The following is a 27,532-nucleotide window of genomic DNA, read 5'->3' on the forward strand; positions in this document are numbered from 1 at the left end:
TCAGCCCTTGTTCAATACTGCTTTCTCCTGATGACTGCAGCTGTTAACTTTCCTCTATCAATTACTAAATAGTTAGGGATAAGAAATGTTCAATAGACCTAATCCCTTATGCTGTTCATATCCCAAACCATGGTAATTCCATGTATCCATTTATTCATGAATTGTTCATTTTTAAGTGCTAGTACAATGCAGTCTGAAGCAGTTGCCTTTATCGACAGATACACAATATGGGACTAAATTACGTCTTATTGTGTTACACAGCCCAACCTAAGGTCAGCATGTTTGTTGTGAACTGATGTTAAAAAACACAGCATTTCAGAGCAAATAAATACTGCTACAGATTATGGATTTTTCATTCGACATAAATATCTGGTTAAGACATATCAGAAATTGCAATGATTTTCTTCAACATAAAATATACAACAATATATGACATTATTGATTTATATAATAATAATAATAATAATAATAATAATAATAATAATTTTGAAATTAGGAGTAATGTATAAAAAAGGAAGAAGTTTTGTAATTATTGAAGTATGGCGACACCTGGTGGCAACACAACATGAAACCTTTGAGTGCTTGTGAATGAAATCCTTGGAGCTATTCTTGAGCAAAAAATGAATACACTAACATCCCTTTAATAGGAATTTAATTTATTAAAATCAAGTATTACTTACTATACAAAATTCTATTCATATAGATCCCATGTTTTGATAGTAATTTGAAAACAAACAAAATTGCAGTGCACAACATACTTTTTCAAATGAGTATAAACGTGGAAATCACGTGAAATGCACCCGCTACTGTGTGGTTGTTATGAATAGTCATCATTAAATTTAACAACGAGGACTACCTCTCTTACAAATGGGCTGTTCCTTTATTAAAATAGAGAAGTAAGGCGTGGACCTGCTGACAGCAGCTTCTATGCTATGAAATAGAAGGAAGTCATTTTATGTAGGAATGGAGAGTTACCAGCTGTGATTGGCTGTTGGGTCATTCAGCCTCTGTTCTTAATTATTTAAATTATTTTACTGATGATTTAATTGCATATTAGCATGTAAATAAGTTGCCACTGAGGGCAGCGGACTGATCATTGTCCTTGAGACCATGATATTGCATATTCTTGGAGTTTACAGAATTCAAATGGGTATATTTTCCACAAAAACAGTAATATGTGCATCTACCCTAGTACTGAACAAAATAGCTTATGATATACTTATGGTTTAATTAAATATTATCTAATGTGGCTATAAATTATTCTTGTAAGGCAGGCTACATAAATTGTAGTGATTGTTTATTGTGTTCAATGTTTTTCATTAATAGCCTTAAGTTATTTACTAAGCTCAAGCACCTTTCTTTTTTCAAAAACAGAATTATTTTGTTTATTATTTATACACAGTCTGAAAATTCAAGTTAACCCATACAATATGTTTGTGTTCTGTTATATTGTGCAATATCCTCAAATCCACTCACATGAACCAATTACACCACCACCTTTCCACCTTCTGCAAGTTAATAGACTGTATAACATTGTGGACTGAGAGACTTACTAAAAAACAGGGCGCTATTAGCTGTAGCACTGGTGTCTCTAGACCAGAAGGGGGAGCTTGTAATACATTCATAATCCATCCGAGGATGAGATGGGGACTCTGTTCCGTAGACATCAGACATTATGTGTAAGATTGCAAATATTTGATTATAATGTTCTTTACTGAACATTCTCATGCTGATGTAGCAATCGCTACAGGTAACTGAAAACAATAGAGCTCTATAACATTGACTTATAATTTAAAAAAATAAAAAAAAGATTCCAAAAAAATGTACTCTTCAAAGGGCTAAATTACGTTTGTGACTCACCCTCAGATGGCACCTATTGTGAAGTGTAGAGCTGTATGGCTATGAATTGAATTTTATTTTTGTCCAATCACACTAAACATAAAAATAACATATACTGATGTATATGTCAGCATGGGAGAAAAATTTTCACTCACAGTAAAAAAAAAACAATTACAGTTCATCTCAGTTGTGAGTTATACAGCTGTGCTTTTACAATTTGTACAGACAAATAAATTGAAATTGATAAATCAACAAATAGATTTCACTAACTACAATTACAGTCCACCAGAGTAATGGTTACCTGATGTAAATTCAGTGCATGGCAGCAATCTTATAGAAGTAATACAGATATAGAACAAAGGACAGAATATTTCTGACTATACTAATAAACCCAGTGACTTGTACCATGATCAGGAAAGTGGTGCAATTATATTCCTTCTGATACTTGCAGACATGAAGGCGTCTTTTTGTCTGACAGTCAGCTTCATTTTTCCATTAATGAAACAGAAAAAAAATCGCCCATTAGGGATGCCTGAGAAGTCAGCCGTTTCACATTCTTGGCCGTTTCGCGGCGTTCAGTGGCTTTGGTCAGGCTGACCTGTCGACTCCCCTTCCGTGAGTCAGCAGGCAGGAGGTCAGAAGGAATGCTGTGACGGGCCCTGCATTGCTGAAGCTAAAGTTCTGCAACAGGAACTCCTCAGTCCAAGCAGGAAGGAATGCGGTGCATGTAATCTCCACTCTGATGGATTGTCTCTGGCTTGGGTTGCACCTGCTGTTGCTGTGTGTTCTTTGCACGCTTTCTTATGGTCATGCCCCGCTGCCCTGTGGCTCCTCGTTTGCTCCCTCCGCCTCTGCGTTCTTCAGCAGTTGCTGATACTTGCTCTTGAAGAAGCCCAACTGGAATTAATCGGGGTGAAATAACAGTCACATAATCAGGTGCAAGATCAACATAAGTGCAGCCCTGTTTCGAAGGTGTGAACTACAGCCTCAATAAGGCTAATTGTAAACTGATTATAATAGCCAATCATGAAACGTATAAAGCAGAGCGGACATTTTATATAGATACCCAATGGTTCTGTGATGTTTTTAGGATGAATCAGAGTTTCTTATTGTCTATGTTGATTCACAATAGAAATGCTATTTGAAAATTAATGCTAAAGTCAACAGTAAGCTTGCACTGAACATTGCAGATTGTGCAAGTAGGCTCTCACCTTCCACAGTAGTAATACCGCAGCAGCCAATAAGAGCAGTCCCCCAAGAACACTGCCCACGATCACCCCTATTGGAAGATCCCCAATCTCCCCTGGCTTAGTGATCGTTATTTCCACCTGAGAAGGGCGCAAAATGCAACTGCTGCAAGAATTGTGGGTACATTCTGACATCCTTCTACATAGCCTATTGAGTACTCAACCCTAGTGCTCGTTACTGTCTGAACACATTTTAAGGGCCCCACAAACTGTCTTTTCACTGTAAGCCTGCGTGAAGAATCATACAATTATTTTTTATTTTTTTGTGTGAAAATTAACTCATTATATTCAATGCTATAGAAGAATATTCAAAAGTTCACTGTAGGAAGACAGTTGAATATTGCAAAGGAGACATACCAGTAACTTCTTATTAGTGATGACTAGCAGCTCAGGCTGGGATGTTTCAATCTCAGAATTTATGGCGAGTTTGATGGACTGGAAAGTTGACTGTACAATGAAAGGAAAATAAAATAAAAATAAACTGTAAAGTAATGTACTGTATGAACTGCATGAACTGCATTGACCAATATATCCATGGATTTACTATGTAATCACATTCAATGTAAATATCGTTTATGAGCCGTACATATGACTTACAGAGGCAAATGTGCCATTCCAGATCCTTGTGGTGACGTTGACAAAGTAATCACTCTTTATTCCCATGTCTTTGAACACACATTTCATGGAATTGCATGCAGCAGTTTTACAGTCCTGCAGAAGAGATAGATTATGAGGTACTCTAGTGATATTAATTTACCACACGTTCAATAAAAATGAGTGCATCATGTAATGTGATGGTAGATCTCCAGAAACAGGGTTAGGAACCACTGATGTTGAGCCCTGCTCCTCACCAGCTCCTTGGTTCCCCTGAAGCTCTCCTGGGAGAAGGAGGCCGTGAAGGGCTTCCTGCTGATGTGCAGTGGGTCCAGCAGGCCGTTTGCCTCACAGCTCACGGCGCCGCCCTGCAGGAAACCATGTGCTATTAGTGTGTGCCCGGCTTGCGCCATCCTTTCGCCGTTATTGTTTCATTTCACAACGCGCGGGGGAAATTAAAGGCAGGAACTTGGGGGCAGGAAGTGACAGGGAACAAGGAGGATTTATTCACAAACTAATGTGGACGTAAACCATCCCACGTCTGTTTGCATGCTTCTGTTTCATAAAAACTGTGTCAATCAGAAATGGATCCTAAAACTGAAATAACATCCCTCGAAAGTGAGGATTCCTTTAACTGTGACAAATACACAGAATTGCACTTAATAAAAAAAAAATTACCAATGGAAACCACACATTGTTGGCAAAGAAAAAAAATCACAGTAAAGGACAAACGCTGATTGAATTCTGGCCTAAGTTTTCAACAGGACAAACAAATAAATAGATTCTGTAATAATGTCATGCACTGTTTTCATAAACTTGTTTGAACTCTATGGAGACTGAAAGATTACTTAGAATATGAATAAAACCCACCGATCCAGTGCTGACACCAGTCACATACAATAGCGGGTTTCCTCCTTTGGTGGTAACTGGCAGTGATACAGTGAGGAAGGCCAGACTGACTGGAAAGTTGACAGTGGAAACCTGGAGAAGAAATCAGACGCTCACAGCAAATACGTCCTTGCTGACAACGTTTGTTAGAACGTGCACAGGCTAGCTAGCTACATTTTCATTTTACTATTATTAGGGCGTTATTTATCTGCAGCTCTCAATAATACACAGTATATACCATAGTATAATTATGTATATATATATATATATATATATATATATATATATATATATAATTATAGGGCCCCCTGGTGGTCACAGGGCCCTAAGCAGCCATTTCTGTCACATACTGGGTCTAGCAAGTAGAACACATTCCTATGATAGCAAAAGGCCGATCCACTGTTTATTAAACACATGGTGATATTCGCTTACTTTCAGTGTAAAGTTGAACTCTGGACCAATGTCATTGTAATTCTTTACTGTAGTCTTTGCTTTAGTCTTCTGATCCACCACATAAAAATTAATATTCGTTTCTCTGGGAAAAGAAATGAAAAACAAGTTTTGTTGTGATACTCAAATGTTATGTGCAATTATTTTACAGGCATTGACATCATCCCACTGAGTCAGCTGGTTGAATTGTTCGATTTCCAAACCTGGAGACCCAGGCCTTCTGGCACAGAGAACTTGCAATACGTGCACCCTGTGTGATCATCAGTGTACTTAGTTTTGCTCTTTGTCCCTGGGTGAGGCAAGCATTGTGTGGACTCACTACCTGCTGAAATGAATTCACGTGTCAATCTGTTGTTGGGGAATTACCAAAGAGTGTTACAATTCAATTACCTTGTTTCAGTTAGGTTTATGAACCATTATCTGTGGTGATTTCTGATGCATTTTCAGACCACAAAATATTTACTGAAAAACAATTGCACCTACAGGCCAACCAAGACAAACTAAAAACCAAGGCACAAATGTTCAAACCTTTAGAGAAGATTACCACAGAGGGATATCATGCTCATCTTTTAATGAAATTGACGCAGGTTACCTCGTAAGAATGATTTCAGAGTCGTACTGAATAGGAATGGAGATGTCAACTTTGTTGTCGGCAGGGTTCTCTTCCCCACTGTCACTGTAGAGCATAAAGAGTGGGAAAGATGCATGAGTGGAGCTGAGCTGATTGACCTGGATGTGACCTAGAGCTGTTTTTGGTGAAAGCTCCTCATATTGCAGCTATTTTCCCTTCAACTGAGTGACTCTCCATTAAAGCCCGTACTGGCTTGCTGCCCAATATTTCCAATCGGAAGTCCACTGGCCCGACATGCCATTTAAGAATCTAGAACTCATTTAAAATTAAACAGCCCTTAATCCCCTGCTTTGAAAATGTCTCCTATCATATAATTTTCATTTTCACTTTCTCTTCTCATCCTTTTTTTCTTTTTTCTTTCCTCTTCCTCCTACCCTTTTACGTTAATGGATTTTCTATGTTCTCAGTTGCTTTTTGTGAAAGTAGAAAAAAATAAATAAACAAAAGACAAACAATCCCATCTCCATAAACATTATAGACCCTTCAAAAGATAGACAGACGGAAGACAGCAAAATCTTCTTCCTCAGAAACAAAAAACAACGAAACTGTACTAAATGCAAAATTGTGCTGTGCTACCCTCACCTTTTGGCTTCAAAGTTCACAAGAGCTTCATTCCGCAGCTGTTTCAGGTTGAAGTCGAAGCTGATCCCAAAACTGACCTAACAGAGTTGAATTCAAAGACACAATGATTAGTCCCAAGTCACTGTTAGTGCCTTATATGGCCTGTCGAATAGCATTTCGAGTGATGTCATGCACACCTCTTGGTCTTTCCCAAGGGCCGGGTAGGCCACCTGGCAGGACAGTACTTGAGTTTCCCTGATAGATGTGCATTTGACTTCTGTTCCATCACTCTGAAAGGACAGTAGGACAGGTCAAGGATCCACCACTCAAGTACTGTCATCCCAATTCAGGCTGAATTAGCTGCATTGTTAAAAAGTTAAACTGATTATAGGTTTTTGGATAGGCATCACCACAGTGTTCCAGCAATTTAACACTTACTGGAGGAGTTATGGAGGCGTAAAACAGATTTTTGGAGAATGTGGCGACGACCCTAGTGTTGTATGCATTCTCCTTCCTGTTTGCCACCAAGACGTTAAAGGAGAGCCTTCTGTTCTTAGAGCTGACCAGCATTGCAGAAGCACTGGAAAACAGGAACTGTGTCACCAAAAAGCCGGTTTAATTTGCTTTAGTAAAACATACTATTGCTCCGCTATATTGCTATTCTGCAGAAGACAAACAATGCATTACTACTTTAGCACTTACAAAATACACAATCTAAGAACCAAAAACTACTAACATAGCTGAATAACTTACAAACAAGCAACGACTCACTGGGCATAATACTTTTTGGCTGGACCGCAACAGTGGGGCCAGCCCTACAAACGCAAATGTCTGTGACTGTGTGAGTGACTGACTGAGTGAGTGATGAAGTTTACACCATTGGTCGGCCGAGTTATGAAGTCACACCATTGGTTGGCCGGATCACGTGTGTTAGGTCCAGCCATATACTAGGTTTTAACCTGGCCTTGTTTGTTATGAATTCCACCACAAGGACCCTGAATTGTACATTGGTTTTAGCAAATGTTTGGCCTTTGAGTAAATTACCACAGTGGGGATAGAGATGGTGTTAACAAATAAGGAAAACAAGATTAGAGGAAGGGCACATAGTAGAACAACAGAAACATTGTACATTGCTGAGTGGTCTGCAGATCGTAGTAAAAACCTTGCTGTCTGTTACAGCCCTTTTCAGCCTACAAAGGAGTAGTAAAAGCATACTTGTTAAAATATATAAAGAAAATAAATGAGTATTTTTAGGGGACTGGATCATACAGTCTTTTCCAACCATAGCATGGAAATCTTTAGACTTGCCCAATGCTATTTGTGAATTGTAAATGCAGCGATTTTGGTTCTGCCTATGAGACTATGTGTGAAAAAGATTAAATAGCAATGATTCTTTTCTATTCTCTTCTGCCTCATATATATTCATCTAATTGCGAGGGAAATGGGACCTGCCAACAAGTGTCAGAAAAACACGGCCAGCCTTCTCCGTGATAATAGTCAGCCTTCCATGATGTATTCACCACAAGCACTAAGACGAAAGTGTGGAATTCCCAAATGATTTGCTAAAAAGAACAGCCTTTGGTGGAAACCTGGCCAGGGTCCAGTTCAATATAAGCAATGAGAGTCACTCACCTTGGGCCTGCCTTCTCTTTCTTTACATTCAGAACCAGATCGCCCACACACACCTCGTCAGGGCCACAGTCCTTTGAGAAGGGAACCTGCCAATTATGCCATTAAGACTTTATACAACAATCTATCCAGGCAGGCAGCTATTAGGTTCATTTCTTGCGGCCGGTTCATTATAATGCAGGAACAAATAAGGAATGTAGAAAGAAAGGCAGAATTTTTTACAGTATCATGGATCAGTACGGTAATGGAAACGTACAAAGAACTCCCAGGAATTTGGAGCGAACGCATCCAGGACGGGATTGGCATCTGGTTTCTGAAGCTCGATGTCAACTCGCAGACCAATGGAGTTCATGAAGTCAGGAGCTTCCTGTTGGTAATTGAAAATTGCAGGCAAATATAAAAGACTCCTATTCACTCTAGTCTTTGCTTTACATTGCATAGAATTTGTTCTGCAAGCACTCAGGACTACACAACACATTGAGAAATGAATGAGCAATATAACAACTCATTGACAAATATGTTTATTTATTAATTGGGTGCATATTGGCATTCAGTGGCTGAATCAATTCTTTTTTGACCATAAGGGTCTCTATCCATCTACATTCTCCTTAGTGCGAATAATCATACAGTTCATGGCATAGCTGACATGTTTAAACCTAAGGAAGCCGTAAATGTTTTGAAATGCCTGTAGCCTTCACAGCATTCTTGTGCAGACAGCTGCTAGATTTAGCACCCTGCATTCCCCTTTACCTGCACGTAAACTTGGTGGTCGTCGCAGACGTCTCTGCCGTGAATCTGAGTATCCTTCTGCAGAAATCGCTCGTTGGTTTTGCTGAACAGGCCACGTGAGCTCACCCGAGACGAATCCAGATCAGCGTCAAGAGTCAGTTTGTATGTTATTGCTGCAGCAAGGAAACCAATAATCCATAGCAAGTAGAACATTAACAATATACAATATGCTACACATATAATGTATACAATGACGTACAAAAACACCGCAAAGTTCTTTCTTGAAGGGATGAATGTGCTTCATGCTTTATTGTAGTGAATTCTGATTGATTTTGTACAATTGAATTTTAATAAAAGGCACTTTTATTCACTAACTTGTTTCAGGGAAGAAAAAACAAAACTTACCAAGAGGTCCAACAGTCGTTTTAGGCTTGAAAGTTGCACTGAAACAAATTCTACTTTGGAAACAGGACACCTGTCTCCCATTGATATTGCAGGGTTTACTAAGGATACTGATTTTGTCAGGTGTGAAAGTGACTTTTGCCTTCACAGTTGCTAATCCCCTGGACCTGGAGGCAAAATGTTAATTATTTTATGTGAACCAATGTTTCTAGTAACTTTACAATTACAAAAGATTACAATTAACCATGCAGCATTAGTAGAAAATCAGAAAACCACCCACTCCAAAAACACCCTCAGGCTCATTATTTAAACATAAGAGCTGTTACAAACTGATAACAATGAATTAAGAGGCACATAATTCACTACAACAGCACAATAATCATTTGTTTATGGAATCACTTTCATCCACGGCAATTTATGCAGTTAGCGTTGGATAAACAATCAATGAATTCAGCAGGATGTTTAATTCAGTATTTCAGTGGAAGTACCTTGTTAAACAGTACAATGGCAATGCCCCACTGTGGCAACAACCCTGCAACCTTATATTTACAAGCCTGAAAGTGCTACATATATACACTAAAGAGTTAACATAATTTAGAAATGCAAAAATGCACACCCAACTGTTTGAGGTGCAGACACGCTAAAATAATTTTGAACAACAAAACTTAATTTCAGTGGGGATGAATGTGATGACGACAATAGCCAGAATGCTTGAATTCAGTCTTCATAGTCATTAACCACAAAAGATGAAACATATCACTTAACTACATGTAAAACCTGAAATGAAACACCACATGAAACTATTCCACATTTAACTATTCCATCTAGTGAAAACTCACCAGAGCTGAACCACATTGCCATAGGCTCCCACAGAGACATCTGGAATGGTATCACCGTTCAAATCACCATTGGCATCCAAAGACCTTCCAAAATACTGTAGTCTGGGATCTAATTTTTCACCTAGAATTTTCTAGAACATAGAAAAAAAACACAATTATTTCACCAAACTACTGCAAACTCAAGAGCGGAAAGGTTTTAATGAAGCACTGAAAGTGCATTTCACTCAAGCGCATCAAGTGCATCACTGATACTTCTAACAAGTTTGCACTTCTTTTCGGAGAAGAAGACACTTTTTGGTACCTGAGAATACTGCTTGTGGATGGTCTTCCTGTCACCATTGTAGATATAAATAGCGCCCCTGTTTTGATCCTCTAAGGGGGCCCCCACCACAATGTCACTGAAGCCATCTAAGTTGAGGTCAGGAATGGCAGAAATGGCCATTCCGAAACGAGAATTCTCTGAGGTAGGTGGCCCATAGAGAAAGCCCTGCTCACTGAGAATTCCCTGAAAAGAAAAAAAGAACTTACTTTTGACTTAAATATTATAACTCAGTATAGCGGGACATAAAAACGATAACAGTGCTAACAGTGCATTAACAGTAGCAGTAATGTTTTTCTGCATTATAATTAGTGCCAGAGATGTGCATCTAAATTTATGACGGCAATTAGAAATGTACATCCAACTTGGCTGTATCAAATGACCACAACAAATGGGGCAAATTGAAATCATGCAATAGCACTTCTGAAAAAAATGCCTATATATGCATATACTGTAAGTAAATGGAACTATTTGTAGCGCTTTAGGGTAAATTTGTTTTTTACTGGAAATGCATAGGCTCCAGCACCTCCCGCGACCGGGTATAGATAATGGATGGATGGAAATGTATGTTCGCAGTGTAATTCACCTTGGTGACTGAGAAGAGGTAAACTCTTCCTTCTTCCCACTTTTGGTCGGTCATAAACATTGGCGCTCCAACCAACAGGACGTCTGATACTCCATCCTTATCCACATCCAGGGCACACAGCACGCTTCCAAAATAGGAACCAATCTACGATTCGCAGCAGAGGCAGCGGACATCATAATTATTAATGTTTTCAATAAGTTCCGAAACATCTGTTTCTTTCATTGAACATATTTGAGCTCCTTGTTGTCTTTTAAGATTATACTTTAAATTTTCTTGGGATGATTTGCACATAATCATTCATTGTGTGAGTGACTGGATGATTCCTACCTGTTCACCTTTTTCTGAATCTATAACTTTGGGCTGCTTTTGGGTGTCTATGGTGTACACAAGGACCTGGCCTGTATGGTTGGAACGAGGGGCGCCAGACACATAGTAGACAGAGCTTTCGTCATTCAGGGTTGTCACCGAGTAACCTGGACAAAAATATGTGCAACTACACATATTATACTGGCAGTATGTTCAAAAGGTCCATTCCATACACATTGGGTTACAGCAGAGCGGACATTTAAGCTCATATCTCAATTACCCAGTAATGAACTGTGGTTCCTGTCCTCCAGGATTTTCTCAAATGACGTCTTTGGAAAAATATTTGCTTTTGTTCCAGTTTGGTGGACGACTGTCCCACTCCATCCGTACGCCCCCACGGCACCCAACATCATCACATCCTGAATTTGGGAAGAGGAACGGGTCATACATTCAAAACCGTTGCTATACCATAGAATAACCATTCAAATTTCAAGGACACAACATACCTCTCCAACATTAGTGTCATTTAGAGAGGAATCTCCAGATGAATTTTGCTGATCGGTTGATGAATGGTTGAATTATTGATTGACTGACTGACTGACATACCTCTTTTTTGGAATAGTGAGTGCTGAATCCAACCTGGGACATTTCCATTTGGAAATTACCTCCTTTCCCAGTGCCTGAGAGGAAGAAAAAAGGTAGCCATATTTATTATAGAACAAGGCCTTTAGTTTGTGAAGCAAATCTGTCAGAGGCTTAGAAATGTTGAATAGATGAACAGTAAAACTAAACCAAAGTTCATATACAAGCACAGAAAGTGTTACAATAACATACAGCAACAAAAAGACGGTGTGCTTCTGCTGAGGTTAATTACCCTCTATGTTGAAGATTCGTTCCCCGAGTGTTCCGGCGATCTCCGATAGAGCTTCTTCTGCTGAGACGTTGAAAAAATACTTTTCTGCAGGTGCACTGGCAATTGACTTGATTTCTGCTATGAGATTTTTTGTATCTATCTCATTTCTTATATAATAGCCGAGAACCTACAATTGTAATAAAAGCATGGCAAGGTAAGATGTATGCCTTAAATACAAACAATCAGTAATGTAAAAACATGAACAAAATTACACAATCGTTCGCCGATTTTGTCATTAAATATACACTTGTGTTGACGAAATTTATGCCCAGAAGCAATGGGATGGTGAGGCAGAACCACTGATGCCATTGTCTCAGTGATTTGAGCCAATCACAATTGTTGTGCTGTGGAGTGTAATGTCATTGGTTGGTTGATTGGTTCCCATAACTAATCTATCACTAGTCAATAGCACTTATCTAACCAACAAAATAATGACTTCTAAGATTTTCTTTTTGTAACATACACTTTCCCCTTCACTTACCGCTATGCCGAATCGAGTTATCCCTTTCTCCTCGCATTTCTTAATGACCTGGTCCCTTATTTGTTTGTCATGAGATTCTCCGTCCGTGACGACGACCATTACTTTGGCTGCCCCGGGTCGACCGCCATTCTCGGGGAGGAAAGCCCAAACCCTGGAAAAAAGACAACAAGCCAGTGCACCTCATAGCCTTGCACGTGTGGTCATTTTAGGTATCGAGCTAGCAAAACATTGCTCGATAATGCTTCTGAATAAGGAATTTATTCTGACCTTCAATACAACTTGTAGTGCTGGGTAAAAAATGCAATGTGTATTTAATGACCCAACAGAGGCTTCTTAACATAAATATGAGTCGGGCGTGTTCGCTTTTTAGTGTTCGATTTTCAGTGTAAACAGTGCAAGTGACGAACGCACCTGGTGAAATCAATGGCATGGAAGGTGTTCGTTTCATGCCCGTGCATCTGAGTTATCCTCGAGGCAGCCGCGATAACGTCCTCTTTGGTTTTGTAGGCATTGAGAGTGAATTCAAAAGACGGATTAACAGCGTACTGAATAACACTCACCTGAAAGCAAAACATTTGCACTGTTAATAACCTATGTGACACAGCTAGTTCTGTGGCCTTTTAAATCATTTATGCGTGTAACTGAACTGATTTGACACTAGCATTACATTTAAGTTCATATAATGTAAAATGACTGAAATAAGTCTCAGGAATCACCCGCTAAAAGCATATTCTTAAGAGAAATATTAGAAAACGTGTTATTCAATTTGAGATAATTATTTGAATTTTGAAGTTAATAGTCAAAGATAAAATGCACTGGTTTTCAAACTGGAAAGCTGAAGAGTGTTCTCCTTCTGCTCACCTGAGTATTATCTGGGCCAATGTCTAAGGTCGGTAACAGTTTCTCGAGAAAGGCAACAATTGGTGACCATGGCCAAATGCTATTAGATCCATCCAGAACAATTGCAATGTCCATTGGGCCCCCACAGGCTGAAAAAGAGAGAGAAATCTTAAAAGAAAATGGGCATTTTAGGAAATAGCAGTTCACAAAGTTGTTCTCCGCGTTCGACTTGAGGGGGAGCAAGGGGGAGTGAGGGGGAGCGAGGGGGACCTTGACCCCCCACGAAAAAGACCCGAGCCTCCCCGGTCTGCAATCACAACAGTCCCCCATATCACAATCTCACAGACTCCATCCAGTGTAATTCCAACCCTCGTTGCACTGATATAGAACCGGAAAACATTAGTGGTGGTTCTGCATGATTTTTGCAGTAAATATCGATTCAGTCGCGTACCCGTACGACTGAAGGTGAGTATCGGGTAAAAGGAACAGGTAGCGCTGGGGGTCTTACTCTGAATGGCGGGAGAAAAGGTGCTCAGAGGGATGAAGAGAGGGCTCACTTCACTGCAGATCCCGGGGTAGAAATACTGGCTGCCGCACTGTTGGGCCCAAAGGGGGCCGCATGTCTATGAAGAGCACAGGAGAGTTAGCAGTATGACAGCACAGTCAACAACAGCTCTTCGGTGATGTGTTAAAAATGTGTTAATATGCCACACTATAAAAAAGCACTTTACACACTCAAAAGAACGTGCCATTTTAAAGAATCCATTTTTGTATAGAAAAAAACGATCATGCTGCGAGGCATCTTTCCTGTGAATTGGCACTTTCATATTTCTCTGCCTGCATCAAAGGGTACCCACTGCCTTAAAAATACGATGTGAACCTAGTCACACCCATTCTACCTGCTAGCGTAAGGCTAAAGGGCCGCTCGACTCATTGATATAAAGCAGTGCATTACCAATTCGGCTGCACAATTATCAGCACACTTTTGGGAATAGGAAAGCAGCTGATTGTGAAATTCCGAAATAATTTACCATAAATCCATTTGTTTTTGGCAGGGGAGTGACAGTCAAACCAAGACTCATGTTGGCGTCAATATTTCTCACAGACGGAATCCTGACCGAGTCTGCAATATCAAAATGACAAAGTTTCTAAAAACTGAGATGCCTGTACACATATAAACAAGAGTATCAGCAATATTACTATAGACAACACACAAAACAGAAATGCAGCCCTTCTTGCTTGGTTTATAAATGTGTCAAAGCAAGAATGTTCCAACCAATCCACTACACATAGGCACAATTCATAACAGAAAATAACATGAAATTTAAAGCAGAATTTCCATTGTGGGGCCATGAAAATCATAAATAGATGTATTGCTTTATTGATCCGTAAATCCTTAAATCAGGTTTCCAGTGAGTACAGCACTAATTAAAAGTAAAAGTTAAACATCACACACAAACAAGAGATATAACAATATACAGAAAATAAAGAAAAAATAAAAAAATAGCACGGTTATATAAAATGCAGCGTTGTTCCATAATTAAATAGGTTAAACAATAAATAATAGATTCATATGAGGCAGTTACACTTATATCCTGAGTTGTGCGTCTGTGCAGGAAAAAGATTTCAAAAGGAACAAACTATAAGCCAGGTTATATGTATAAACATTTGTTTATATTTGTTTAATTAATGGCGTTACATTATATGGTTCACAGGAGTGAAATCATTGGAGAGAAGATCACTTACTCTGTAGGTTGAGTTTATCGCAGTTAGTTTTGGTCCCTGAGATTTGACACCTGTAAACATCCCCCTTCTGGTTTTGTGGGAAACCACTTCGGGGAGACCCAACCAGGAGCCTTGAAGGAAGAGGAATACACCGTCAGGAATGTTTTGGCAAAATGCAGATGTCTGTTTGTGAAATTCATTTCCACATATTCCCCATTAAATAAATTTAACAAAAATATTATTCATATTCCAAACTATATGGGGCCACAAGAGATTTGTGTTTTTTAATCTTAAACCCTTAAACTCAGTTCCTTTCAATTAACTTATTTTGAAAAAATAAAAATAAAAAAGCGAATGTTAGTGTAAAATTAATGGACCCCCCTTGAGAATCTTTGAGGTTTATAAATGAGGAATATACATGAGTTACTTGCATAAACTCCTTATAGTGCATTTGTGGTTAAAAATAGACAGAGGGTAGTCAATGAGTCTGAGTCAGGAATCACACTCCCAAGATTAAACATGACAAAGACACAGTCAGCAGCCCTAGATCCTTGGAAAAAAGGGTGTCACATCAACAGGAATTTCTACAGATAAGCTGACCACAGTGAAACATAAGGTGGCATCAGATTTGACATGCTATGATATTGACATATACATGCTACACAAGGCATCGACACAGTAGTAAGAAGGTTTAAAACTGTCCCTTTCAGATATATATTTGATAGCTTATACATTAATGCCAATTCAGCACTATGGACTGACATACAATTGTTGGACCTAATGTGACTCACTTGACCTTGTGGAAAGAAATACCACACCACTGTTACACTTGCACCCAGCTTCACACAGACATGAGGCACAGACCCAAGCATGCCTCACTGGCCTGGAAAGTTTTGTGCCAACAGCAAGTGTTACCATGGCAGCAATGATGGTCAAATGTCAAAATTTGCAACACAACATGCTGTAAACACCATTTTGCATTCCAGCATGTGAAGAAGGAACTTCATTTGTCTTTATCACTTCATTAATAAGACACGCACTCACACATTACAGTCTGTATCCATGGAAGATGCATGGGGACATTATCTTTAGATATGACTGAATGGATGCTGCCCATGTGATATTCACGTTAATATAAACCCCACAGTCATATCAGATGGCCAGCAAAGTTTACTAACATAAATTCGGAAAGATCATTTACAATTCTATGTCATTCCTTCTGAGTTATATTATATATTTGAAATGGTCATGCAAACTAAATGAGCTAGAAAAGATATTCCATCTGCCACAATACATTTGAGCAAATCTGAGCAGTTTCTTTTTCCATTTTTCATTCATCAATACGTTTTCAACACTGTATAGAGAGAAAGCAGTGAACATGAGTGTAGCCTGAATATAAGTAGAGGGCATGTTTGTGCTTAATCATAATGGCACAGTTTTATATTATTATTACCATTTTTTACAATGTATTGTCCTGGAGAGCGCAGACTAAATACAGTGGTTATACAGTACAATGCACAAGTATCCAGAGTCAAGACAGCAGGACCACTGCCACATATTTATGATAATAGCGCTGTGTGAATCGGAGCTTGATTCGCGTAGGCGTGGAGAGGAACAAGGAAGCTCACAGTGAGAACTGGGGCTTTGAGAGTACACTCAGTGACACCAGTTCTCCTTCTGACCACGTCTCTCATTTTCTCCCAGAGACCTGCTATGGGACAGGAAATGGCCCATTAAACAGAGAGCACTTTGACCTTTGTGACGATATGCCATGACCAAAGATTTTAAGTTTTCTGAACAGATATTCAACTCTTGTGAAATGTTCACCCTTCCCCAATGTTAATAAGTGCAATGTATTCCTGTCACATTATGCATATTTATGAGGGGCGACATTTACTAGAGTTGACATTATCACGACATTATTACTCTATTTTTATTACTGCACTAAATGACACCAGATTAATTCATGCTCCTTACTACACAATTCTAAAATAACACTAACTTCCATTCTGTGTGATGGTAGTGACTTTGCTATGAAAACCAGATAGATGAGAAAAAACTCATGAATATACATATAATCTCGATGTCAATCATTTTGTACATTACAAATGGAAAGTGCACAAAGGCCATAAGTGGTTTCAGCATACCACCATGCAACTGACAATACATCATAACCCATGTCCTGTTCGCAGTGTTATTGTCTACATGTATAACTCAGGTTAAGGGTTAAGAACCTTGTGCCCAGTATTTATTAATAATAAACGCTCACCACACATCAGGTCAGGTAGAGAAGGATACAACAATTTTTAGACAAACTGAGGGATGATTAGGCAGCAGGTGGAGAAAGGCAGGTTGGGAACTTCACCAGGAGACAGGCAAACCCCCTACTCCTTGCAATGAGTGTCATAGGATGTTTAATGACCGGAGTGAGTCAGGGCCCCACAGTTTAACATCTCATTAGACGGCATCTCCTACAGCAATGTCCCCATCACTGCACTGGGGCTTTGGGGTTATTTTGACGAGAGGGAAGAATGCCCCCTACTGGCGCACCAACACCACTTCCAACAGCAACTTAGTATTCCCAGGAGGTCTCTCATCCACATACTAACCAAGCCCACACCTGTTTAGCTTCAGCCATTCAGCAGGTATCCTGCATACATGGTGGTATGGCTGAATTCTGCTGAAATCCTTCAGCAGACTGTTTACACACACTGTTTATCTTCTTTCATCTTCTCCTTTGCAATTAAACCCATTCCTCAGAAATAATTTGCTGGGTCTAAATGACCAATCCACATTTACGTCTTATGGGGAGTGGGGAAAAAAACAAAAAAAAAACAAAACAAGCAAACAAGGAAGTTACTGTATGGTTCAACCCGGGGGATACTGAAACAACATCTTCTCAGGAAGCAGAAAGCATTATCAAATACAGGAAGTCTGCGGATCCTGAAGGATTCAAGCGGACCAGGGAAATCTGAGGCTACGGGCAAAAGCACGTCAACAGAATCCCAGCCACCAAGATGCTGGGCCACGTGAGGACATAACACAGTTTTTAAAAATAAATACACACTGCGGGATGTTGTTGGATTAGGCACTAGGTGGAATTTACTGTTGTTTTCAGGGGTTATTTTACTTTGAATCTGCTTTAAATGCCATATATATGTAAATGTGTGTGTGTGTGTGTGTGTGTATGTGTGTGCATGCATACTAGTACAGCTCTATGAGAAATTCCCCACAGGCAACCCATATATGGTTTGACTTAGTTTTATTGTTTTGGTAGCTTTAGCTACAAAACATAACTTCAATATGAGCTTCTGGACAGCAGGAAGGACTATATCACAAAGGACTTAGATTCAAATCTTTATTTTAATATAAGCATCCGCTATCATATTAATTAGTACCAAGAACTTTGTGTCATGTATTCATGCACATAATATTGAATTCCATCCATTTCTGCAATGGCTGACCTCACTCGACTGTTTTTAATATCTGTAGTGTTACTGCATACCCTGTTTGGATGCTTGTAGTTATTTTGCTTTTCGCGTTGAGAGTTGAACAAAACCATGTGCAAATGTAAACAAGGTAGCCTAATGAACACTGTGAGGGATATTTTATTCAAAGGCAATCTATTTTTCATGCATTTTCAGACATAAAGATAATTATTAAATTAAACACCTGCCTGAAATTAAACAATCGTAAAAGGGGGCAACATAGCGTAGTAATAAGGGAACTGGGATTGTAGCTGAGAAGCTACAGGTTCAATTCCAAAGAGGGGCACTGCCATTGTTCCTTTGCGCACTCTTTCCGAGCTGTGGCACTTGAGGTGAACTGGTTCGGGGAAATGCTATTTGTTGCTCCAAATAAGAATGACTGGTAAATGCCTAAATGGAAGTGGGTGTTGTACTTAGTGGCAGGAAAACAGCACATTTCTGTGTTCATCCATAAATTTAATAAAAACAATATAATAAAACTGTCTAACAGTCAAAGTATGATGATTCCCTAGGCTTGACATAAACACAAAAACAACTTGATGCACATTAATGCTGCTGCCCCCAATACCCCCCCCCCCCCCCTCCCCCACCCTTTTACCAAGTTTCACATCAGCCTTGTGGATTTATGAATGGAAAATGATATTCTACTTCCCACATTTTCCAGCATGCAATCTATCATCTTTGTGCTACTGCTGTTGAGTGGAGAGGGATCACCCGGATGAATGTCCTCTTGAGTTTGATGGACTTTTGTGGTCTTAAAAACCAAGCGATCACTAACATGCTTGGCAACAGCTACAATTTGTGGCGGTAGGTTGCAGCAACGAAATGCATGAAATGGAGCGAAAAGTACTACAGTACCCTCTTCCTAAATCATTCTGGAATCCCCCCCACCCACATAATGTTGCCGATAACATCGGATATAATTGGACAGGCTTTTGCGATAAAAGAATGAATTATGGAGCTCCGGATAGGCCAAATATGGTTCAAGATTCTAGCTGATTGACTGAACAAAAACCCCAAGCACAATATGCACAGAAGAAACGGGTGAAAACATTGATCAGTTCTCACAACTGCAAGAACACATTATCAAAAAGATCACACAAACTGACATTCCAATAAGCCACTCGAGGGTATAATGACTAAATCAATCGATCAATCATACGTGACAAAACACACATTAAAAATGTATCCTTACCATTTTCCTTTGTGATTTATAAACTGCTGCACGGTGTAACCAAACTCTTCTGACACAGGCCCAGAAAACACCTTCGCTCCTGATAATCCCACATTAAAAGGCTCTGAAGAGTGAATTCCAAAAACTGCACAGAGAGAGAAAAGTACAGAGGATCACAATTTAAACAGAGATAACTCAACAAGAAATATATAGAAAATAATATAATATAACATGTACAGTACGCAGTGTCGATGGTATGTCATTTAAGAATCACAAACACATGAAAAACTTTCCATTTTAGTTACTTCTACAGTTAGTGAAAGATTGTGTATAAACCATTTTAATGGCCGGTAGACTAACCAAGCGCCATTTTAAAAACATGCTGGTTTGTAGGTAGTTAGCACAGAGGTAGGAATTCTTGGTGCTTGCTCTCTTAAACATGCCTTGCCGGTGGAATGGAATGTCACCTAGCTCTAGCTAACCTAATGGATATCCAGGGGCCATGAAATTTGATCTTTTCTGTAGAAAATTCCAAAAAAAGAAGAAGGAAGAAGATGCTGATTGATCTGTAATGTTCACAAGACCCAGCATGTTTTATTTGGCTCTTGTGTATCTGGGAGTCTGTGATCAGTCACTGGTGGAGTGTGTAACTTCCTGTTAGTGTTTTGCCTTCATATCAAACATAATAGGAACAATGACCTGACATACTTTGTTCTTTAGTCAATAATAATAATAATACTAATACAGAAGCCAATCTGAATTTAAGATATGGAGTTTAATTATCTTAATTATTCAAAGGCAGAGAATCAGTGATCTAAGCATTATCAGTACACACAGGACCTTCAGCCCAAGAGTTCAGCACCATCAGAATATATGATCTTCAGAAAGTTCTATCGTTTTAACACAAATAGGCCACAGATAACACTGTGGTCCAGGTTCCCTCAGCATGAGTAAGCTTCCCCTCCACCCAAGTGGAGTAAAGTATGAAGCATACAGGAAAGCTATTATGCTAATTGTGTTTATCTTATCTAAACTGGGCACTACAATGCACTGCTGTAGCCTCTCCTCTCTCAATCTGCACAGCCAGATTCCTAATTTGGCCCTTATCACCAGAGCCTAGCGACTTGGTAAGGCTTCTTTATCAAACCACCATAAAGGGAGTTGCTCATTACAGCACCATCCACTGAGGTAAGCTGCCAGAAAAAGGGATACTCGGCAAAACCGTGGTCAATGAGGCATCACCTCCTGTCCATGATCTACCATTTGCTATTTGTTTATTTTCCCTCATGAGTGTGTGACTGTTAATGATAGAATGTCCATAATTAACGAGTCTCTGTCATGGCAAACCTTGCTTCACCACTCTTTTATACACAGTACATTTTCCAGTGTTAATTCAACTCTAACAGAGTACATCAGTACCATAGGGACCATATAGGAGTTGATTTAACACTTAACATTTAACTGTGTTCATGTCAGATCGCACAGTACAATTTTCAATTTCAAAAATAAATCGGTGTGGTCTTCTGGTCCATGTAGCACCACAGGGGATCTTTGCACTGTGTTGGAACTCACTCCTAGTTGTCATTCTTGCCAGGTCGACATGTTTATTTAGCAAAGCAACTATGCACTGCTGTAGGAGGAATCCTCCCATTCAAAAATGACACATTGGAAACAGCGTCAAAAACGTCAATGTGGCCCTGTGGCGTTATCAGTACTATAAGCTTTTACCAGTGTTTCCGGACAACACTTGAAAAAAATAGAATCATTGCCATTTTTTATATACTACTGTTTTGCTTTATATATATTCTTTAAAACTACGCTTACACAGAAAAGCAAGCCAGGTTGTAGCAGTCACCTAAGCTTAGTTGCTTACTAGTTTCCTTCAGTGCATGTTTTTTTTCCCTGCTTAATTTGATAATTTCTTTTTGATTTTCATTTTGAGATTCCTTTGATTCAGCACTTGATTAGAGGGCTATGTGGATCACCTGTTGATCAGTGCCTAGGAGACCGGCAGGTAATTGGTCATTGAGAGCAGCTGTGGTGCATTTTCTCTTGTCCAATGAGGGTGTGGCGACACCCTTCTTGTTGGCATTAAAAGAGGCAGGAAATGGCATTTCTAGCTTGATTTCTGATTCTGCCATCTTTTATTCTGCTCTTCATATTAGCAAGGCTCTTTAGGCTTGGAACTCAGCTGTGTTCTAGGACTTTTTGGTTTAGATTTTCATTGCTTTAATTGTCTGGTCTATGGGTGATGCTGTGTAAGAGAATTACAAAGCTTAGCTGTTTTCAACATGTTATACTAAGAAAACACCTATTCTGGGTCATCTGTGTTAGAGCAACTAGCAGAGCTAGACTTTGCTAATCACTGCAAGTCTGTATTACATGCCTAAATGATTGTCAAGCTCTGTGCCCTTTTATTTTTAACTATAAAAGTCCTCACAAAAACTATTCAATAGAAAGGATTGTAACTGGTACGCAGGAAGAGGAACTCCAAATTTAGTTTTCTTTTACATTGAAGAGTAATTTGTTTAATTCATCAATGTTATTATGTTATTCATCCTTTCCTTCTGTGGTTGGAACTAGCATTGACTCCTTCCTGATCAGCTGGGGATTAGGGATAATGGTACCACCACAAGATAATGCAGAGCTACACTGTTTACAATTTTTTTTTTTTAATCAAGGTGGCTCTACTTAGTTACCTGTTTGCCTAAAAATCTTGAGTTAGTTGAACAAGATGTTCAGTTCTTCATAATACTTCTGCATAAAGAAGTATGGAACTAGTTTGTTTAGAGTACAAAATCTAGTCCATAAGTCTTCAATTGGATTTTCATTTTTTTCCTTTTAAACTAGATGGTGTTAATTTTTGCATACTTGTCCATGGTGATGATGTAATACAAAGGTTTAACAAGACATTATTTTGGAACGCCAGCATAAAGAGGTGTAAAGTTCATGGGTCAAAGTAAGTCCTGCCATGTGTTTCATCCACCCATGAACTCAGCCAGCTAATTGTTTACTGAATTAGGTGGACTTCTTGGCTGAAAACTGTGATAATTGGCAAATCCTGGAGAGGAATTTTACTTTATGAACTTGGATTTTCCACCTGCCTGCGTATTCAAAAAGTCAGCTGTAGCCTATGAATAACCAATTGAATGGAAACCCCCTCCACCTAACGGACAATCGTCACAGACTTGTGACAATGAGGTGCCAGCAGTGTCATCCCACTGTTTCCTAACCTCTTGGTCTGACACCACCCCCTGAGCTTACCTTGTTTTTTCTTAATGTCATTTTGATAATCTGCTCCTGGGGGCATTATTTATTTGTACATTTGTTTCTGATAGTACATGATGATGATGATGATGATGATAATAATAATAATAATAATAATTAATAATAATAAATAAATAAATAAATAAATAAATAAATAAATAATAATACTTGTTAATAATAAAAACAACTGAACTGAATAATAAAAGCACACTTCTAGGTCAGAAAATGTCCTGTATTCACGTTTAGCTTCTCAGTGCTGTGAAGTTTGATTTGGTCGTACAGTGCAGTCCCATAGTCTCCTACTAATCCTCATTTACAACATTTTACACAAGCACCAAAACATCGTCGAAACTTTTTCGCTATGCAATAAAACGAGGAACTTTTTTTTGTTTTGCCGCCTCTAGCTGTCTATGAATAAATCAATCACCCTGACGCTCTTTATAACTTCCGAGGCACCTGTAAAGAAAAATCCCATAAGAATTTTTCTTGCATTTCATTGGCAGTCGATCTGTGTCGGCTAAAGATTGTTATATCTCAAGAAGTACTGCAGGCTGCCAAAGAGAACTTATGAATGAAATTCCACCACTACACGCAGGTGCTAACATTGTAAATTGTACTCCCAACAACAGCAAAACGTGTTTTCCAGCTTCCGTGGCATAGCAATTCGATATAGCTCATTAGATTTGTTAATTTGAATCAACTGATCCGCTTCGAGATAAAGTATGTCACAGTCACATTAGAAGTTAAATGCAATTTTAAAAAGTCCTATATGTTCAGAGATGGAAGATAATATAGAACTTACTTATAATCAGAAGGATTACCAATATATCCCTTGAAGTATAATCCATTTTAATAGAATCCAAATTTTGTTGAAAAACTGTCTGGAAGCGTTTCCGCCGTAGGTTCGTTCTTCCTCTTCACAACCCTCCGCTGTGATGCGATCTAAGGTCCCCACTCTCCACAAGTCTTCTTAGTTTCAGTGGGCTTGGGAAAACAGTGATGTGACGTTCACACAACACCCCCTTGCAAAGCAGACTGGGCAGTACTCTCTTCGAAATTTACCTAGTGGGTTAAGAGTATCTCACAATAGTTTTGTCATAATATTCACACAGAAGCAAATGATGTGCAGAGAATCTCAAGAGAGTGATGACATTGTTTCGTCTTACATCGCTAAACGTATTGCTTATAATTAGCAACGTAAACAAAGTATCTTACGCTCGATATAATATGATGTTGCACCTTGCACGCAGGATTCTGTGTTCTGTGTTCGACAGCCCTGTACAGCTCCCTAAAATTTCCAAACACCAAAGAACCAGGCACGGATTGGTGTGCGTTTGATTTACTGTAGTTGCACTCGAGGTTTATGGGATTCAGCAACAGGGCAAACTCTATTGGAAAAAAAAACAACGTACATCAAAAGCTCACTAAGGTGAGAAGCAACTTTTCAAATTTTGGAAAAAAAAAAAAAAAACCAATGCAGGAAGATTTCAGCGCATGACATAGAACAGAGCGAGACATTCCACATACGCAAGACCTGCAATATTTCAGCAATTGAGTATTTGTACAGCCTAATCGCCCCGCAGATCATCGAGTCAAACACTGGTATGTAGCTTCATTAAGTCTTGAATTCTGTAGCTACACGCATTTGTACACTTTGTCGGACCCAGTGAATTCCCTTAAGGACGAAAGGCAATATGAAGGACTCGCATACAAACTCCCCGGCCCGTACTAACAAGACAGGGCTTGTGGAGAATGGCATGTGCAATTCAAACCATGGCCTGCGCAGATATTGCCCTCCAGGCAATCCATTTACAGAGAGATCTATAGCGTTTTGGACAAACACATTTTTGTGGATTGGGCTCTGTACTCCAGAATTTTAGATTTGTAATCAAACAATTCTCATGAGTTTAAAGTGCACATTATCAGCTTTTATTAAGGGGTATTTTAAAAATACATTTTGGTTTCATCATGTAGAAATTACAGCACTTCTTATACATAGGCCCCATTTCAGGGCACCATTAAAGATGCCTAACAGTAGCTAACCGACAGCCAGAACAACAGAAGAAAGTTGCCGTCCAGCATTTTTGAATCGGCACCTAAAACCTGAGTTAGGAAAGACCAAGAGCCTGCTGATCTTTAGAGGTCATCACTGGAATAACCGTCTGATTTTTCAGATGCATCCACTCTCACTCCAGTGGAAAGCAATTCACCCACAGTTTTCCCTACCTGGTAATGGTAATTAGTTTTTCAAGGTCAGTTACTGTCAATGATATCCTTTCACTGGGTACAGTGAAAGGATACAGTACTTATTCCTGACCAAGAAAATTGTACATTTATTAATTTGATTTAGGATTTTGGGTTGTTACAGTAATTCAATATTGGGGAAGAAGTACTTTTACATAAAACATACAACAACCCAGAACCTTGCGTTCATGAACAAGGAACCCCCCCCCCCCCCAATAAAAGGAAGAGTTAGTAAAAACTTTAACAATAAAAATAAATTATTTTACAAATCCAAAGGGAACATGACTCAGAAGAGCTCATGTGTTCAGGGATTGAGACATAGACAGCACACTTCCTTTCACAGGCTTATGAGGCTGAGAAACCTCCAGAAATATCCATCCAATGCTAATACCGTGGCCAGCATGTCTCTAAGCACTTTGATGGTACCCATAGTAAATATACATAACTATATATTTTTGTTTTTGATGTTCACAAATGCAATTATGATTCTGTGGAGGTTATCCATATGAATTGTCCCCACAGTGGGATTACAGGAAAATTTCCACAGAAGGGTAGGGTAACTGCTAGTAACCACAGCCATTTGAGGAACTCTGACTGGAGGGCTCAAGGAATTCATGTCATAGCAGCATTCACTCCAGTTTCTTTCACCAATTGTTATTTTTAAAGAAACTCAGTGACCGCTCAATGGAGCTTCATGTAGAGGTGTTTGCGTTGGGGCTAGGTTAACTCCTTGCTCTGCTGCGGTAAGGACCTGTAACTGACAAGAGTAGATGCACAATTACAGACATTGGGGGAGAACAGCTCTCTGTAAAACATACCCTCATCCAGACAGACTCTGTCCAGTGCTGAATCACTGCATGATGAACCATTGATTCACTTGAATATTTCCCTGGTTTAACCATGAGTCTCCTCCACAGTTAAGCTGCTGTTTTCATAGTCTGCAGCATGCCATTACACTGTATTCCATGGGATTGGAGGAAGTTTCCAAGATGCTGTTTCTCCATGACTCGCTGTGCCCACGTGATTTTGGAGTGCTTCAACGGAACGGAAACGAGCATTCATTCAAGGATTCATTCATTTACAGCATTATGTAATATTGAAAAATAGGAATGAACTGTTGGAAATCCATAAATATTTCAGTGAGCCATTCCCTTGGTGGCTGATCATTTAAACTGTATTCAGAATGACCAATGCACACACCGCACAGTCCAATCCTAAATTCAGAACTAAATCTGTTTTGTCAAACCCGGTTGTTAAAAAAGGAATAATCACATTTGAGGAACTGGAGAAGATATTTATGGTCTACAACCACTTCAGCTTCAGGAATTTCAATAAAGGTTTGAACAAAAACCAGCATACATAGGAGTAGACCCAAGGACCAGGAATGTAACCTCTGGGTTAGAGTTAGGTGTGGCCATTAGAGGGCAGTATTGGCACATGGGTCATGCTTGTGATGGAACGGTGAGGGCTCATTTATGCCATAATGAGCGGAGCTTCAGGGACTTGTGAATTTCTGACCCGTTTGCTCTCCACAACAAATCTCAATGTTTGGTTTACAACTGAGCACATGATAGTGAGTGTTTTTTTTAAATGGGAAGATGTACTACAGAGTTAAAATGGAGTACAATTACATGGTTACAATGGAGTACAACTTATTTCCATCCTATGGCAAAAATATAACCTCATATGCCTTGCCCTTTTGCTGCCTAATAGTATTGGCTGACATGCTATTTTTCTTGCTTTCTTATGACAAAATGTCCCATTTCCAATTGCAGTGTACAAATTGCTGTTATTTCCAGAAGGTGGCAGTATTTCCCTCTATTCCCTACACCCTAACATTATTTCATAGGAAATGAATGCTTCAAAATGTCAAACATTATTATGGAGATCTCAAAATTTTAGAATTTTTTCAGTCAGCTTTTACTATTTGTGGACACAGACAGAACAGAAAACACAACATTTGTGCAGATGAAAAATGGTTTACGATATACCACTTGTTTATGTTTACATTTCAGTTTTTTGAATGTGTGACGTTGAACACAGCATTCTGGAAACCTCAAAATGTGTTCATGGATATGAACCCATGACTGAAATGATATAGAGTGCTAAGAAGAGGACCTAATATTCAGAATGTGTTTTTTTTTATTTTTGCGGTGTAGGAGGGGATTGTGGGAACCAATGACTGGGCTGGGAAGGTCCATACTTTCGAGCACATCTCCAGCAGCATTGATCAGAGCAGCAAGGAGTTTCTAGCGGTGATTTTCAAGGATCCGATTTCTCTGGGAAAGGAGGCCAAAATCAATCCAGTCAGCTGCTGAGCTGATGTGTATTAATGTTGTATAAAACATGGTGTTTCAGGCAGCAATTTCAGATGGGCTTG

At 39.2% G+C, this 27,532-nt stretch overlaps 1 protein-coding gene across 1 annotated transcript; it reads right to left on the minus strand.

Moving 5' to 3' along the window:
• Positions 1–639: 639 nt before the first annotated feature.
• Positions 640–24,063, minus strand: LOC135233295 (integrin alpha-2-like). Its single transcript, XM_064296688.1, has 30 exons — positions 23,711–24,063; positions 19,663–19,786; positions 15,001–15,110; positions 14,286–14,377; positions 13,763–13,877; positions 13,276–13,403; positions 12,826–12,974; positions 12,415–12,565; positions 11,895–12,060; positions 11,627–11,700; positions 11,301–11,439; positions 11,042–11,187; positions 10,715–10,858; positions 10,111–10,314; positions 9,810–9,940; positions 8,974–9,137; positions 8,590–8,741; positions 8,096–8,206; positions 7,843–7,928; positions 6,649–6,790; positions 6,408–6,500; positions 6,232–6,308; positions 5,611–5,694; positions 5,001–5,103; positions 4,551–4,661; positions 3,938–4,048; positions 3,684–3,797; positions 3,444–3,533; positions 3,051–3,167; positions 640–2,736 (listed from the first exon to the last, which is right to left on the minus strand). The coding sequence occupies exons 1-30, from the start codon at positions 23,754–23,756 to the stop codon at positions 2,647–2,649; spliced, it is 3,564 nt and encodes a 1,187-aa protein (XP_064152758.1). The 5' UTR covers positions 23,757–24,063; the 3' UTR covers positions 640–2,646.
• Between the last annotated feature and the right edge of the window lie 3,469 nt (positions 24,064–27,532).

The sequence above is a fragment of the Anguilla rostrata genome, chromosome 10 (genome assembly GCF_018555375.3).
Source record: "Anguilla rostrata isolate EN2019 chromosome 10, ASM1855537v3, whole genome shotgun sequence".
NCBI lineage: Eukaryota > Metazoa > Chordata > Actinopteri > Anguilliformes > Anguillidae > Anguilla > Anguilla rostrata.